Source organism: Eumetopias jubatus, unplaced genomic scaffold (genome assembly GCF_037043125.1).
Source record: "Eumetopias jubatus isolate StellerSeaLion01/CBP00866 unplaced genomic scaffold, mEumJub1_p1.0 scaffold_17, whole genome shotgun sequence".
In the NCBI taxonomy this organism is placed as follows: Eukaryota; Metazoa; Chordata; class Mammalia; order Carnivora; family Otariidae; genus Eumetopias; species Eumetopias jubatus.
Window position 1 is genome coordinate 53,402,072 of NW_028274823.1, and position 17,369 is coordinate 53,419,440.

At 46.0% G+C, this 17,369-nt stretch overlaps 2 protein-coding genes across 3 annotated transcripts; one reads left to right on the plus strand and one right to left on the minus strand.

Moving 5' to 3' along the window:
* Nucleotides 1-314: 314 nt before the first annotated feature.
* COMTD1 (catechol-O-methyltransferase domain containing 1) lies at nucleotides 315-6,995 on the plus strand. 2 transcript variants are annotated; one of them, XM_028109588.2, is made up of 7 exons: nucleotides 315-502; nucleotides 660-787; nucleotides 1,030-1,135; nucleotides 1,226-1,344; nucleotides 1,449-1,503; nucleotides 1,775-1,908; nucleotides 2,827-6,995. In XM_028109588.2, exons 1-7 carry the CDS (start codon nucleotides 409-411, stop codon nucleotides 2,884-2,886), a joined length of 696 nt encoding a protein of 231 aa, XP_027965389.1. In that variant the 5' UTR covers nucleotides 315-408; the 3' UTR covers nucleotides 2,887-6,995. The 2 variants fall into 2 exon arrangements, with proteins under 2 accessions (XP_027965389.1, XP_027965388.1); XM_028109587.2 differs by lacking the exon at nucleotides 2,827-6,995 and adding an exon at nucleotides 2,100-2,352.
* On the minus strand, nucleotides 4,887-16,461 carry VDAC2 (voltage dependent anion channel 2). Its single transcript, XM_028109589.2, has 10 exons — nucleotides 16,318-16,461; nucleotides 16,064-16,118; nucleotides 14,922-14,990; nucleotides 14,302-14,351; nucleotides 10,730-10,882; nucleotides 10,584-10,636; nucleotides 9,730-9,957; nucleotides 8,711-8,861; nucleotides 6,590-6,647; nucleotides 4,887-5,275 (listed from the first exon to the last, which is right to left on the minus strand). The coding sequence occupies exons 2-10, from the start codon at nucleotides 16,092-16,094 to the stop codon at nucleotides 5,184-5,186; spliced, it is 885 nt and encodes a 294-aa protein (XP_027965390.1). The 5' UTR covers nucleotides 16,095-16,118; nucleotides 16,318-16,461; the 3' UTR covers nucleotides 4,887-5,183.
* Nucleotides 16,462-17,369: the final 908 nt, after the last annotated feature.

The window sequence follows — 17,369 nt, forward strand, 5'->3', positions numbered from 1 at the left end:
CACGTTGTACTCATTACTACCCTGTTACACCGAGGGCCCACCCACCCACATATGCCCCAGGGCCCCAGCAAAAACAGGAGCAATAAGAAGCATACACCCAGGAGGGGCATCACATTCTTCCTCCCTGACCCAGGACGGCAGACCTGAGGGGCCAGCAAGAAAAACCCAGACACCGCATGCTGGGCTTGCGCCCCTCTCTGGGTGCAGTTCCCAGTGCAGCCACCAAATGGCGCCCGGCTCGCTCTAGGGGGACTTGCAGTAAAGCTGTGCGGTCGCCAGATGGCGTTCGAGACCGCAGCTCCGCGGGCAGTGCCGGGACAGGGCGGAGCCTGGAGGGCAGGCGGATCCCAGTGTGGGCCCAGGAGGCCCAGCCAAGTGACCCGTACGTGGCTGCCTCCTGGTCGCACCATGATCCATCCCGCACCCCGGCTCTCTGTGCCCGCCGCGCTGGCCCTGGGCTCGGCCGCGCTGGGCGCCGCCTTGGCCACCGGCCTCTTCCTGGGTGAGTAGGGCGGGGCCCGCGGAACCCACCCGCAGAGCCCCCGCAGGCGGGGCAGGTGCGGGAGCCGAGCCCGTGACTCCGCGAGGCTGGCTGCGGCTGAAGCTCAGCCCTGGCGCCCCAGAGCCCCAGGCCCTGACCCAGGACTCCTCCCTGGCAGGGAGCCGGTGCCATCCCTGGCGATCCCGGCGAGAGAAGCGCCTGCTGCCCCCTGAAGACAGCCCCCTGTGGCAGTATCTGCTGAGCCGCTCCATGCGGGAGCACCCGGCGCTGCGGAGCCTGCGGCTGGTCAGCAGGGCCAGGGGCGGGAACAGGCGCCCACCTCGGACCCAGCGGGTCCCACGTGGTTGTGTGACCTTGGGCTGGGCCATGGCGCTCTTGGGGCTTCCGGGACACAGCCGGCTGGGCGCGGTGGGCGTTCCCTGAGGGCCCGTCCCGGGACCACGCCCACGGCCGCGCACCTGGAGGGGGTTATGGACCCGGGGAGGAGCTGGGTGACTGGCAGTGCTGGCGCGACCCTCTCCCCACAGCTGACCCTGGAGCAGCCCCAGGGAGATTCCATGATGACCCGTGAGCAGGCCCAGCTTCTGGCCAACCTGGCGCGGCTCATCAAGGCCAAGAAGGCTCTGGACCTGGGTAGGGCGCACGGCCGGGATCACTGGGGGCCGAAGTCACCGGGATGTCCCCCTACTCTGGCCTGAGCCTGTCCATGTCCCTTGCCCCCAGGTACTTTCACAGGCTACTCAGCCCTAGCGTTGGCCTTGGCGCTGCCCCCGGCCGGGCGCGTGGTGACCTGTGAGGTGAACCCGGGGCCCCCGGAGCTGGGGCGGCCCCTGTGGAGGCAGGTGAGTGTCCCACACATTTGAGGCCCTCATCAGGCCCTTGGAGGCTGGCCACTCCCAGCTCCAGGAGAAGGGACTTGCTGGCTCTGACCCCACTCCTTCCGCAGGCTGAGGAGGAGCACAAGATCGACCTTCGGTTGAAGCCCGCCCTGGAGACCCTGGGTGAGCAACGGAGTGGAAGGGGCCTTGGCACCATTTTCCAAGTGGAGCCACTGGGCCTGAGCTAGTGACCAGATCCGCTGGGCGGGCTTGGGGCAGTGACAGCCCCCTGCCTCCTGGCCTCGCCGCTGCCATGCGGCCACATGCTGGGTGGCAGGGCGCCCCTCCAGGCCAAAGTCCCTGAATAGTCACAGCGCCTGGGCAGGCCTGGGCAGGGGCTTCTGACCGCTGGGGCTGCGGACTCAGCCGCATTTGCCCCCCTCTCCCCCGCAAGACGAACTCCTGGTCGCGGGCGAGGCCGGCACCTTCGACATGGCCGTGGTGGACGCGGACAAGGAGAACTGCACCGCCTACTATGAGCGGTGCCTGCAGCTGCTGCGCCCCGGAGGCATCCTCGCGGTCCTCAGTGTAAGGGGAAGAACGAACCCTCCCGGGCTGCGTCTCCTGTCTTTTCACTTGGCTCCTCCCCGTACCCCGCCCCCATGCCACAAAGCCCCGCCCAGTGCACGCATGAAAGCCGCTCCCTCGCCCCGCCTCTCCCTTAGGCACCGTCCCCCTCGGCCCTGACCCCGCCCCCGTGATGCCCCGCCCCCCCTCAGGTCCTGTGGCGTGGAGAGGTGTTACAGCCTCAACCAGGGGACACCGAGGCCCAGTGCGTGCGAAACCTGAACGAGCGCATCCTGCGGGACGCCAGGGTCCACATCAGCCTCCTGCCTCTGGGCGACGGCCTCACCTTAGCCTTCAAGATCTAGGGCCGGCCCCCAGCGGGTGGCCTCAAGGGAGGGGACCTGGGAACCCCAGACATCAACCCTGAGTTTTAAATTCGACAATAAAGTGGGGCCTGGGACACGATCTTTTGAGCCTCTGTATGTGGCGCAAAAGTGGGATAGGGAGGGAAGGTCCAGCACTGGCAGGTCCTAAAGCAAATGGGGACCTTGAGGTCATAGACATCATCCCCTCCTTGGCACAGTCCTGAGGGCCACCTGGCACCAGGTCTATAGCCTGAGTAGGAGCCTCCAGCTGACTGGTAGCAGGAAATAAAGTTTTGATTGACCTGGCCACATACAGGACCCCAGCTCCTCAGGTTTGCCCCCACTGGACAGGATCTGAGGGCAGGCAGCTGGGTAGAACCCCCACCCATTGGTCTCCCTCCTACTTCACTTCCTAGGAGGGGCCAGTGAACGGTCTTGTTTGGTGCAGCTGGGACTGACTGGAAACCCTATCTGGGGTCCGACAAGGAACAAGGAAACCGCCTTAGAGCAGACCAGGTTTGCCACTGGGCGCTTTCATAGGTTATGCCAGTTCTATTTGCCCATGTTTTCACAGAACTGTCAGCTCGACCTCACCTCTGCAGTGGAGGCTCTGCTCAGTGGACATCACCTCTGAGAACCAGGCCACTTGACTTAAACCTGAGGACCTCAAGGTTGGAGCATATATCCTGTCCTCCCCCTGAAGTCCTGGAGGAAGGTGAGGGCCTGGGGGGGATCACTGGCCAGAAAGGTGTGAAGTAGACAGGCCTAGAGGGAGGAGACTATCAGTATGGCAGTTTTTTTAAAAAGTTCCCCACAGGAAGACGGATATAGTTAGGCTTTCCCACACCAACATCTACGAGAGGAGGTGGCCAGGGAGCCAGGTGCTTCACTTCTCTCCATCTAGACCTCCCTAATCCCAATCCCACAGGAAGATCCTATCTCCACACCAACACAGATGAGTATCAGGTACAAATATGAAGCGTTCAACTAACTGCATCAGCCTAGAATACAATTAGGTTTTGCCACCACTGGATTAGGCCTGGGTGCTATAAAGCTGGAGACTATTAGAAACAAGGCCACAGGGGCCCATAGCTGGCAACTTCCATAATCCTACACCTCCTGGGACAAACCTGGCATTTTATGCAACCCTCAGGGCCCCAGGAACCTTCTCTCTCCCGCATGCTAAAAACGTTAATTAGTATGCACCTGGGTAAATACGTCTACTTTACTCTTAAATGTGTCTCTGACCAACTGCTAACTCACTTGTGCCACACCCCAATCCTGAGTACTGGACACGGTAAAATCCAGCCACAGCTGAGGGAAGGCCACCTGTTAGCTCTGGGGCAGTGGGTCATCCAGGGGGCTTCAGAAGTCACAGGCCTATGACCAGTTCCTCCCCACCAGGTGGAGTTTCAGAGATGTCTCATCTACTTCACACCTCTCTTGAGAATCCCAAAAGCAGACGTGCTTTCACACCTAACTTGCAGACATCAAACAGGAAAACTGTTTGACCTAGCAAAAGATCCTGACTCAAGCAAATTGGCTCAAATTCCAACTGTCTGCCATTAAATCACGTGTGTCTTACTCACACAGGCCATTCTTGGCAGTCCCTTAGCACATACATAGATCAGGAGGAGCCTCTTTATCACCCCACAGTGGAAAGCTTGCTTGAGCTTCTAATCTCTCATCAGATTCTTTCTGACCTGGAAATTTTCAGCATGTATCACTTTTTTGGGTAATGAGTCTCAAAGTACATTTTCTTACCTGTTCCCTCTTAGGCTTCAAATGGTACCTCAGGTCTAATAGTATAAATATATTGAACTCCCTTCTCTATCCTCTCCCTTCTCTAACCTCTGATCACACCCTTCAAACTATCTTCTCCCATCAAAAACACTTGCTGTTTCCTACTTTTCCAACCAGAATCACCTATTAATTTCTGTCATTCAGCCCCAGTGCAGATGAAGGCCAATGGCCACAAAGCCTGAAGGCACTGCTTCTGGTCTCCCACTTAGGCCCAACCCTTTCAGTGTCTGCCTAGAAAGAGACGATTCATGACCTCTCACGGAGGCCCATATACTCCCTTCTCAAGTCCCTCTGGTTACTGACACCTCACTCCATTTGCCTACACCTCGTCCCATCCCACCTAGGGCCTAGTTCACTTCCCACAGCAATAGCTCACAGGGGTATGGTGTGTGTATACAGCCTTCAGCACCACCTCTTCAATGATCCAATGGAATTCTGGACGAACTTACAAACTGAAGGTATAAAGGCATATATCCTCTTATTTTATTGTAGTCCAAAAAGTTTGTGGAGTTACTTTAGGGACACAGAGGACTTTATGGCACAGATTTAGGTAAAAAGCAAAATGCTCACCAGAAAAATAAGGTACTAGTGACATACAAGGGAGATCTGACCCTGGCAAATGTTTAAACTCTGCAAATACTTGGGAGGCATTAATTATGTATACTTGTTTTTATTCATAATCTGTAATGTTTGGGGATACCAAAAGTAATTCTAATGATGGGCTGGATTTAACAAAAATTTTTTAACCTCATCTTAAAACTTCCACTGATCCATTTTGTTCAATGGCAATTTTCAATGTTAATAGGAACATAAAAATAAACATGCACACAATTGCACAGTTTTCATAAAGGTCTATTTCATTATTGGTGGGTAGCGCATTTAACAGTTAAATACATTTAAATAATGTATAGGTGACTGCACGACTGCAGCACTGGTAACTAGATAGATAACCAATTCAACTAGAAACCAGCTAACAAGTAACTGTCTAAATATTTAAAATACAGCTCTTGTTTAGATCATCCTTTGATTTGATCACCTTCTTGGGGGGGGGGAGCCTGCTGGTCACACTGGAAATATATTAAGGCCAAATCTTCTGATATCCATTCCCAGAGGTTTCTTTCAGCTGGATTAAGCTTCCAACTCAAGGGCAAGCCCAAGTTTGTGGCCTCCAGCATTGATGCTCTTCCCGTCTACCAGAGCAGACAGTGTAAGCTTGACACCTGTAAAAAAAGGCAGGCAACCATGATTTGCCTGAAACACCTCAAGAGTCTGCAGTCTTTAATAATCACCCCAGAGCCTGCCTGTCCCTCCCTCAGCCTGCCAGATGACCTATTATTGCCAACCACCAGAGGGCACTTGGGAGTCCCAGAGATACCAGACAGAATTCAGGTGGTCCCATCCTAGGTTAAGGAATCTGTGAAGTCACAGATCATTAAAAATAAGTTCAAAAAGTGCTCTAGAAAATACAGGAACATTCAAAACACTATCCAGACTATTAGACACTAAACGACAATCATAATTGGACCAGGACAACTACAGTAAAGAGACAAGTGGGGGAAACTGAATACAGACTACATATTTGTACTGCTCAACTAATGGTAATTTCCTTAGCTGTGACAGTGGTATTGTCGTTATGAAGAAAAATGTCTTACTCGGGATATGCATGCTGGGTAGATGTGTCTGCATGTCTGCAAAACAGACATTTAAATAAATGAAAAGGGACTGTGGGAAAAAGGGATTATGTATGCAGACATGGAAAAAACAAATGTGGTAGATGTTAGTGAATGTGGGGAAGGGTATACAGGTGTTCTTCGTACTTGTCTTTTCTTGAGCTTTCAAAAAGGCCAAAACAGAAAGTCTGGGGGAATATCCCTATTTGAACAGAGTAAAAGTTCCAAGTGCTTTAGAACTTGCTATTCAAATGGTGGCAAGAACCAGTGATACTGGCATCACCTAAGAGCTTGTTAGAAAGACAGAACCCTTCACTCCAGATCTATTGGATCAGAATGTACATTTTAGCAAGAGTCCCCAGGTGACTCATGCACACTGAAGTCTGATAAGTACTGCTCTAGAAAATACAAGGCTCAAAATACTACATAAAGTAAATGAGACTACAGAGACCAAACAATGAAAGCAATGAGTGAACCTTGATTAGAGAAATAAACAATACTAGAAGGCATTTCAGGTACAAATGAGGAAAGTGACTACAGAATGGAAATTAAATAATATGGACTATTAAATTTCTTAGGTGTGATAATGGTATTATGGTTATGCAGACCAGAACGGTCTCATTTCTGAATAGACACATGCTGAAGCATTTAGGGAAGTGTCAGGATAGGTGCAACTTCCAAACAGCCCAGCAAAATAAATAAATAAATAAATAAAACTGGCAAAAGGTAAACATGTTCATCGTACTCTTTGAAAGGTTTATAAAGAATCTGAGAAATGAAAAATAATTTTTAAAACACCAATCCTACTTAAAAAACACAACAACAACAACAAAACCACCAATCCTACTTATCAAGAATACTTACCAGGCCTCAGAGTCTGAGTGTAGCCCACTCCAATTAAACTAGAGTTGTTGACTTTTGCCTAAAATAAAATGCAAAAACAACTGTAAAAATTTTTTTGAATTGAGAGATAAAACCCCTGGTTTCCCTATTATACAATTATGAAGTGTTCCGCTTTTTTATTCACATGTGAAATAATATAATTTAGGCAAACCATGAGAGACTCTTGACTCTGGGAAACAAACTGAGGGTTGCAGAAGGGGAGGAGGGACGGGGTAACTGGATGATGGGCATTAAGGAGGGTACGTGCTGTGATTAGTACTGGGTGTTATACACAACTAATAAATCAATGAACACTACATCAAAAACTAATGATGTACTATATACTGGCTAACTGAATTTAAATTTAAAAAAGACGTGTATAAGATAAAGATTTCATAACATTTGAGAAGTAAAATAAATAAAATTTAACACTGTTACTAAGCCAAACAAAAGCTAGGTGCCACTTAATTCTTATCCATTAAACTCCAAGTCAAACTGTCAGTAGGACACAATGTTCTTGGTAGTAAAAAGGTGACAGCCTCTGGGATCAAAACAGATTTGGAAATTATTTGATGTCTTCACTCATAATGTGTAACATCGAAACAGTCCAGAGAGAGAAATATGTAACTACAGGCAGAAGTCATATAAACAGCACTTGTGTTCACATGGCAGGATAGCCAAGTCTTCAGAAGCCACCAATAACCATGTGAGCTATTAGTCTAAGAAGAAATGCCCTACTAGTGACGACCTTGTGCCCAACAAATTAAGAGCCTCAGACAACTGGATACAAGTTTCTCCTGTTAGAATAGAAGTAAACTACCAAACTGTGATGGGACATTAAGCAATACTTCAGGGTGATGGTTAATTGGGGGCACAACAGCATACTTGGGTAGGAAATGCTAGATACATTTCCAAAAGAGTCCTCAGAAGTCACTCAATGGCACACAGATCCAAAGCTGCCTTCCCATTTTACACTATGAGAGCACTACACTGGCTCACATTAAATCCGTGTTGCTGCCACAGACATACATTTGAAGAGAAGAGCAACATAGCTACCAGGGAGTAGTGTACTGTGTGAATCCTAAGGTTTTCACTGCTACAGTGCAACGAGAAACAGAGAAAGGAAAAATAAATGAAATCACTGCCTTGCCAATGGGAAAAGCCTTCTGGATGCTTCTCATGCTCTCTGATGACAGCTGCTAACATAAAATAAGAATGGGGCTAAAGCTTAACTGCCCAAATTTTCAAAAAACATTGCTCTCAGGAATGAATTACCACTTTATGTAACAGAAAGGTTTAACTTTCTTTCATTCCTAGTACATACAGTACCAGGCAGTGCCTGACCTGACACACAGGAACAGCTGCTGAAACCAGAGCCAGCGCCTCTACAGACACTGCACTCCCTCCTGCCCCAAACCCACTATGACTGAAGGAGGAAGTAGCAAAAAAGCCCAAGGACAGGAGCAGAGTGGTCATCCACCACGGCGGGAGGGAGTCCTTGGGGTGCAGGACTTTTAATACTAAGGCTGGAATAGTCCCAGGCAAAGCAGGTTGAGCTAGCTGGTCACCCTAGACAGGAGGGAAATCAAAAGACACGCAAGCCCTTCTTCCCACTCTCCTTCCCTAGCAGTGATCGAAGTCCTTTTTCTTCAAAGCTTTGGTGTCTCCCCCTGCAAAATGGCATTTGCACCACTGACCCCTAAGATCAAATCTAAAAGGTATTTCGTAAACCCTAAAGACAAAGTCAAAGTAAACAAAGTACTATCATTCCACACAGAAAGACAAAGCAACAATTAAAATACTATTACTCCTGGCCTGGGGCCCCGAAACAGTGGCTTCCCTGGGCTTAGACCAGCTTGGAGCTCAGGGTTATCATCTACACTAAACTGAGCAGCTTTTGAGTTAAACTCCTGTGACCTGGATATCAAACTTCTAACACTGCCTCCACAAAAAATGCATGCAGCATTACAAATTCTAATTCCAACCTGTGAGTCAGCTAGGGATTGTGTGAACCACAGTTCAAATTTTCAGCACAATATACCCAAAGATGGAATTCCCACAACCAAAGACCCCACCCCATTCTAAGCCCACAGTAGTACTCACAGAAATGGAAGCAGTGGGATCCAACTGATATTTGGCTGCAATCCCAAAGCGAGTGCTGTTGGTACCTGATGTCCAAGCAAGGTTTACTGAAGTGTCAAGATCTTCACATACTTTTTGATAAATTGATCCTCCAAATTCTGTCCCATCATTGCTGTAAGATATTGTTAAATTTGTAAATCCAGAATAGACAATGTAACGTCTATGGCACTAGGCTGATATTGTAGCATTATAATTAAATAAAAGGCATGGCTCACACTGGTCTGTAGTATTCCACTGAAAACGTGAAAGTTTTAAAAGGTCTTTATCTCAACCTACGCCCCAAAATAAGAGGTCATATAAATCATGATACATCCATCCAGCAGAATTACCACACAGCCACTAACAATCATGTTGAAGAATACATAATGCTACAGTAAAATTATTAAAATGTATTAAGGTAGAAAAGAATTATAAACCAGCCTGGTATGTATTTGTGTGTGTGTGTGTTTGTGTGTGTGTCACACACACACATATAAAAAGATGAAACTCTCAAACATTAACAACTAACAGATTATGTATCTAGGTGGTGGGGTCATGAGAAATTTGGTTTTCTTCTTTGTACTTCTGTTATTTACCAATCCTTTATTTTATAAGGGAAAAAATTAAGTCCTTTTCACACATACATCTAATATGGGTTAGGTAAAAACACCATACATTTTAGGCAATCCCATCAACTCAGTACCTCACATATCACAATTAAGTCAAATTAACACACTGGTAATTTGGTAACATCTTAGCCTTTCCTAAAAATCCAAAGCACATCAAGCCTCATATAAAACAATTACTCCTCAGCACCGAAAAGTCAGACTAACATTTTTTACTATATACTTTGAGAGGTGCCCAGAAATGCCCAAGGATGATGATCTTTTTGTGTTAAGAGAAATCCTTTACATTGTACCTAGATTCGTAAGAGACAACAGGTAACATCAATATCATCCCCAGGTCCTACATCACAATAATCCCAGAAAAGAGATACTCACACATTAGTGTGTAGTTGGAAGTCCCCAGTCCTGTAGCCCACTGCAAAGTTATTTCTTGTCAGCTTTGATTTCGCACTGTCAAAAGTCATCTGGTACCCAGCAAGCCAGCCCTCGTAACCAAAGACAGCTGAACCATGGATTGCAGGTCCAGCAAAATCAAAGTCAACATCACAACCAAGGTTTATACACTCTCTCTTGTAAGAAGACTTGATTTTACCACTTTTCTTTCTGGAAAAAGAACAAACTGACTTAAAACTGATGCCAGTGGGAAAGATTTACATACATAACTTCTGCACAAAGGGCACAAGACAAATTTATGAACTGCAGTGTAACTGGGGAGTAAAAGTAGTAGCATAATCCTAAGAGGTAAAGAAAATATAGCTCAGTGAGCTAAAAAACAAGGGTACATGGAATCCCATGTACTGGACTTCCACCACCATGAGAAGACTGCTTTTGCAGGACTAATAATTAGTCACAAAGCTTATTAGAAACATGTTAATTACCCTAGGCCACAATGAAAAAAGGCAAATATTTGAAGGGAAGCCAACAATAGCAACCATAGTACTCATCATGCTCCAGAAACAGAAACAGAAGAAGAAATTCACCACAGAAACAGAAATTCACCACAAGGCAGTTAAGCTATCAAACACTAAATGTGCATCTTTCCTAAAGAAACAGGAGAGAAATGCTTTTTAAATTTAAAGCAGATAAAGGGGCACCTGGCTGGCTCAAGTTGGTAGAGCATGTGACTCTTGGATCTCAGGGTTGTGAGCTCGAGCCCCATATTGGGTGTAGAGATTACTTAAAGACAAAAATGAAATTTAAAGCAAACAAAAATGTCTGTCCATGCTTACCCCGTGTTTGGTGAAAAGGTGGTATCAAACGTCAGTTTCAAACCTTGACAAATCTATTTTGAAAGAAAAAGAATTTGTTTTCAGCTATATTTCCTTTCTGAAATACAAAAATAAACTAATATTAAAACACATGTTCAAAATGTTACCTGGTCTTCAATTGCGATTTCTGTTCCCAGAGTGTTATCAGTGTTCCATTTTTCTGTGAAAGTCAGACCATACTCACACCATTTATATTTGGTCTCCAAGGTTCCAGTAACTTTACCAGTGTCTGTATTAGATGAACCAGACGTTGAGAATTCCTAGTAAGACAATAAATGACTTCGTGAACTTTCTTGGAAGCCTGGAAGAATCACTGCCTGACATACACAAAAAGCCCACTGAAACACAGTAATTTCACTAATCCTTTTTTCTGGTTTCCCAAATACTTCTACACTCTGCTACTGTATGTACAAAAACAACAAATTAGCCTGTCAGTTACTAAGTGCCACCTTACACTTACTTACTTACATTTTCAACCAATCAATGACAAGTTAACCTGTATCTAATTCTCAACAAATAAACTGAACACCTTTTTTATTTTTTTTTAAAAGATTTTATTTATTTATTTGAGAGAGAGAGAATGAGAGAGAGAGAAAGCACAAGAGGGGGGAGGGTCAGAGGGAGAAGCAGACTCCCTGCTGAGCAGGGAGCCTGATGTGGGACTCGATCCCGGGACTCCAGGATCATGACCTGAGCTGAAGGCAGTCGCTTAACCAACTGAGCCACCCAGGCGCCCTAAACTGAACACCTTTTAAGGAAACTTCCGCTAAGGTGATTTTATTTGGAATTCAAGAATCAGGATGGGAGAAGGGAGGAACGAACGTTTTAGCACTGTATCCAACCTGCCTGATGGTAAATAAAACACTATAGAGGTCAGTGTGGTTAATCACAGACCCCATCACTAAAATGAGCATTCATAATAACTGAAGCACTATTAGGAAATGTTTCCTGGAAATTTTTTTTTTTAAAGATTTTATTTATTTATCTGAGAGCAAGAGATAGCCAGAGAGGGCACTAGTGGAGAGCAGGAAGAGGGAGAAGCAAGATCCCCGCTGAGCAGGGAACCCGAGGCACTCAACATGAGAGGATCATGACCTGAGCCAAAAGCAGACGCTCAAATGACTGAGCCACTCAGGCGATTCTGCTTCCTGAAAATTCTTAAAAGGAAAGCACCCCACTGTAGGAGCTCATGCCATGAGAAAAGATTTAAAATCTTCGGTAACCCCAATATTCTGTTTTTCTGAGATAGAGTCTTCACCAGATTTCATACCTTCCCAACAATCTTGAACATTCTCATTTAAAAAGAAAAAAAGCAGGGAAAGGGAATTATAGGGGATTCATACTACAGCTGGTTTATATCATTCATAATGTAAACTATATTAAGTACAATAGATAATATCAGTTAAAAACCAATCTATTTAATACAGGTATCAATTTGAAGTGCATTATATAATCTTATGTTTATAGCAAAAACAAGTAACTAACTGCACACCAAGTGAAAAGGAAGGCATAACATGGAGGGCTTACTGAAATTTAAAATCAGCTACAGAACATCTAGCTCGGTAGACAGGCAAACTTCCAAGACAAAAGAGTAAAATACCATCTGAGCATTCTGATTCACAATTTGTCTGCTAATGATGGCTACATACTTTGGCCACTAACAAGCCAAATCTAAAGACAGCTGATCCAAACTAGTAAAGAAAACTCGACCTGAAATTGTGATGCCTGCAAGAGTGAGAAAGTATCAAAAACTGTATCAACAGGAGAAAAAGCCAATCATCCTTCACTTAGAAAACATTTGTATAACTACTGCTCTGCAGTGAGACAGACTCAATCTCCTGAAATAAGACACTTTAACAGGAATTTCAAGTCAAAGCTTGGCATTCAACGCCCATATCAAAAAGCACCGGATTATGTTAGGAAAAAACACTGGATATAAAATTAGGAGAGTCCTGGCATCTAGTTCTGGCTGTCATTTGCTAAATGAATAACACTGAGGAAGATGCTTAAACTTTTCTGGGTCTCAGTTTCCTCAAGTGTAATAACAAATCTACTGCTGGAGGATTAAGTTGGACAGGCACTATGAAAGCTTTGCACATTTTCCTGTGCTCTATACAAAAGAAAAGCACTATTAAAACAATATATATGGAGCATATTCTTCTAGTAGATACTAGGAATGGAGAATGTGTAGAAGTAGGTATTTTTTAATCCTGAATGACAATGATTAATGACTCTTGAGGACCCACACTCTGCCTCCGGACAGCCTATAGATTATGAGCCAGCCTATATAAACCCAAGGAATTCTCAAGACACAAAATCAAGATCATACAGTGGGACCCGAATTGGGCCAGATGATACCATGGCCAAGCTTACACCCTTCACTCCATCACCAAATACTCTGGCTTCTACATTCTGGAATGAACTGGACACCTCTGCAGTTTACGTGAGAAAACAGAACCGGCTGTTAATAGGACTTATTTGCAGCCAGGTACATACTACAAGATCAGTACCACATTGAGATATATACATTAAACAGAAATCAAAAAAACTATATGGAATCCAGATCATATATATCCTTCAGGATCTCAAACCTAATTCCATAAAACTTTAACCCTATCCACAAAAATCCTTTTCTTCTCCAACAAAGATTTTGATTAACCAATCTAGTACTAGGTATGTTTCTCTCAGTGTTCCCCAGTTTAAAATTTATTTTGTATCTCCAATCAGCAAGTGATAAGCTTTTTAAACACAAGGATTGAGTCTTCCTTTTGGAAGGCCTTTTGTGTCTCAACTAGTGCACAGCAAGTGTTTATAAGGGACCTCAAGAGGTTAAGAGTGCGAACACAAAAAACAAACACTAAGTCACTACTCTGTACCTTGAGCAAGTAAATCGCTCACAGTGAATGTACTCAGGCTTCCTTCCAGACCAAAGAAGCGAAATGACAGATATGACCCAATATAAAATTCCAGAAATCCAAGTCTGGGCATTAAGAAATTACAACATGAATAATTTTAATAAATATCAGTTATATGCACTAAGGGAGTTAACAATTACAGCAAGAATTTATCAAAATAACCAGCAATATTCAATATTCACACACTATACCCATACCCAGTCTCAAAGTATTTTTGAAGAAAAAAAAATTCCACAAAATTAAATTTTAGTTTACTTTCTTTGAGTCAGGCAGAATCAAGATATCCAAATACCAAAATATTACCATCTTTAAAATAGTCAAATCAGGACTCTAAATTCACATGGAAATCTTCCAGAGAAGGCTGCTAGAATATACCCTTTATATAAATGATTAGTACACTTCAATTAAGAGTTACTGAGTATTTTTATGCCCAGAACTCAAAATGCTTACTAGGCATAAAAAGTAAGGATTACAAAAAGGTGTAACAGGTTTCCTGACTTCAAGCTTGTAATCTTACTGAGTAAAGAGTCCCAAAGAACCAGTCTTTTCTGAGTTCCTCATGCATGCACAGTAATATGGCAAAGGACCACCTGAAAATCAGAAATCATATCCAAAGCCCAAGTAAATCAGGTTTCATTCAAATCCCTTAAAACAAAATTAACTTCTGCCTTTTCAAGATAAATGGTTACATTTTTCAATGGTGACTATTTTATGGGTTGAAAAATTATATAAAGGGTCATCAGAATGAGTTATCTAACACTCACCACACCACTGCATGACTTTGTTTTCACATCCAGTTTCACCAACCCAAAACCTTCAAGTAGAGGGAATATCAGATCAGAAAATATCAAATATCAGATCAGAAAATCAACTCAACTTAAATCTCAGAATAGCCAATAGTTTATTATAATACAGCCATTTAAAACAATTATCCCAAAAAGGTGTCTTCCTTTGGGATAAATAATCTAAGTAACTAGGGAAATAATGTAAAGTAGAGGGAGTTTATGTGGAATAAAACCTGCAAGAAGAAAACCCAAATTCATTAAAAAACTCATAACCCACTAGGAGTCACCACAAAAGCAAAACAGTAATACATCATACTTCTAGTCAACCAAGGCCTAAACTATATCTGAAGGAAATGAAAGCACAGTTGTTTTTTTCCTTACAGATAAAATCCTTAAAGTACAGTTTGAAAAAATTGGAGGAAACTGGGCTAGAGAGAGATGTGATTACAGTACCATTTTAACAGAAATTTTATCTAAAATGTATCTAATAAATGAACTAATACAGCAAGATATTAACAATTTGAAAAAATCAGTAATTTCCCCAAGCAATCCAAACACATTTTCACTTCTGATCTGAAAGGGAAAAAAAAAATTCTTACCAAATCCTTTGTTGAAAATATCTCTGGCAGCTTTGCCAAGGTCAGCATATGATGGAGGAATACACATTGCTGGTGGGAAGAAACATTCCAGTATTAACCTTTCTATTCTCCCACTTTCTGTCCAGGAACTAGATTATGACCCACTACTGTCCTTAAATTCAAGCAGTCCAACTTGTTGAAGATGTTTTTGATACTACCAGGAGCTACAGTAAAACTATAATGATCCGTGAGATATCACCAATAAAGATTTATTTCTAAAATGGAGAACCACGGTAGGTGGCTATACAAACTTGGGAGATTCCTTCCAAAGCCCAAAAAACAGACCTTCTATTCCTAAATGTACACAGTACCTACAGGCTCTCACCTCTTAGGACCCAACAAGTACAAAGAATCAAATACATACACATATCTATACAGATATATCATCCAAAATTCACTGGAATGGGCTGATTTAAGCTAATGACATAAAACCAAAATCTAAGACAAGGCCCTCTCCCCAACAGATCTCTTCGTGTCCTCAATGAGTTCTTAAACCAATATTCTAGAGTGGGAAAAGAAAGGTAATTAACACTCTGGACATTTAAATGTTGGAACTTAGAAAAAACACGATCATCTAGGTTTCACTAGTGTCTACATCAACTAAATATCAAATGGCACTTTAAGCATATTAATATGGCACTCAAGTCCTCGGCCAATGCTACGCGGCTTAAGGACAAGCGATCTGAGGTGGTTACACCGGCTCATTCATTCTACAGAGCACGTCCACGCCCTTAGGAGCACATGTAATGACCTTGCGCTCTTACAAAGGGGGTTACTACTTCCTCTAAAAGAGCGACCCAATCCTCCAAAGGCCGAACCCAACAGTTAGTAACTTCTTGCTTCTGAGTTCGTCAAAGGCACGTCCAAGAACTAAAGGTTAATGCGGCCAAAGACCCAACTCCCCTGGCCTAGACCCTCCATCGAAATCTCGCAGCCCAGCCCCTCCTCCGCAGAGCGAGGGGGGTCAGACGATAGAGTGGCTACCGAAAGGGGAGAACTTCCAAGTCCTTGGAGAGATTAGGGGAAATAAGTTGCGGTTTTCTGGTCAACTCGACTGTCCAGCCAACCCCGCCCCATCCCGCAAAGATCTCGGCTCTACTTACGCCGCGCGCAGCTCTGTCCGTAGGTCGCCATGGCGAGGCCACAGGAAGAGGTGATCTGCGGGAAGGACAAGAAGTGCGGTCAGCGGGGGTCAGAGGCAGGTCAAGGGGCCAGAAGGGGGTCTCAAACAGAGACAGGCGAGGAGCCGCGGGACAGCGCGGCCATCTTAGAGAGCCAGGGCCGACCCCGAGTCTGGTTCAAGCGTCCTGTTTGGCCGCCGGGGCCTAGGCAGCCAAGTGACGCGGGTGCAGCGTACCTGGTGGTCTCCTGAGAGGGGCCGCTACCGCCGCTCTGCTCGCAGCTGACGCCGCTGGGCTCGCTCAGGGTCCAGCTACAGCTACCCCGGCTGGAGGGCGAAGTGAAGGAGACACCGTTCCGCCCGCCGCAACCCTGTCCTCCCCCCGCCAGGACCCCGCCGATGCCCCCGCGGCTGTCCGTCGCGCCGGCCCCCGCAACGCCGCCCGCTGCCCACCCCAACCTGCTCCAGAACGGCCACGAGGACCGAAGGCACACCCGCCCCCGGGGTGGGCTGCTTCTGTCCGTTGGTGGGGGCCGGAAAGGCAGAACCTGCTGGACCTCGGGTCAGGCAGCGACGAGGGCAGCCCCGAAGGCGAGGGGGCGGAGAACGGCGGAGGCAGCGCGGCAGGGACTGCGCGTACGGGGGATGGGGCGGAGGCCCCGCGCGCGCTCCTCACGGGCGGGGTGGGGCGTCAGGCGCGTGCCCGCGCGGGGCCGGGCGCCACTGGGTGCGGCTGCGCATCACGGGGGTCACGTACAACTCTCCAGCTCCCCTTAGCCGTGGTTCCTGTACTCTGCAGAGACAGTCTCCGTACGGGGCGTCTGGAAGGAGTCAGCTGAGCGTTACCCGGTCTACCCTGAGCAAGTGCAGCGTGCGCTACTGAAAGACTCTCTCTCCAGGCCCAGGGGGAGCGAATGCGGCCCAGGGGCGCCACCCTCAGCCCCAAGCGCACTCGCTTCCCTCTTCCACCTCCCACCAAGGTGTTATTGCCACGCGGGGCCGGACTCCGCGGGAAAGGCTCTCCTGGGCTGCCCCTCCCTGAACAAATTTGAGCCTGCCTCAGGGTGCCTCGCCCCTTTTCCTCGCTTCACGCCTTTGGGTTCCTCTTCTGCCTCCTCCTCCGGGTTTAGGGGATGGGACTGCTTTGCACACTCGCCCAACCGGAGCTGTCTTGATGAGTCAAGCCTGCTAGAAAATTTAGGAATCTTTCTGACCAGGCATTAGAATGTTGCACTCGAGTTCCCTGAGTGTGCACGAAGGGTGAGGAAACGAAGGGAACAAGAAAAAAT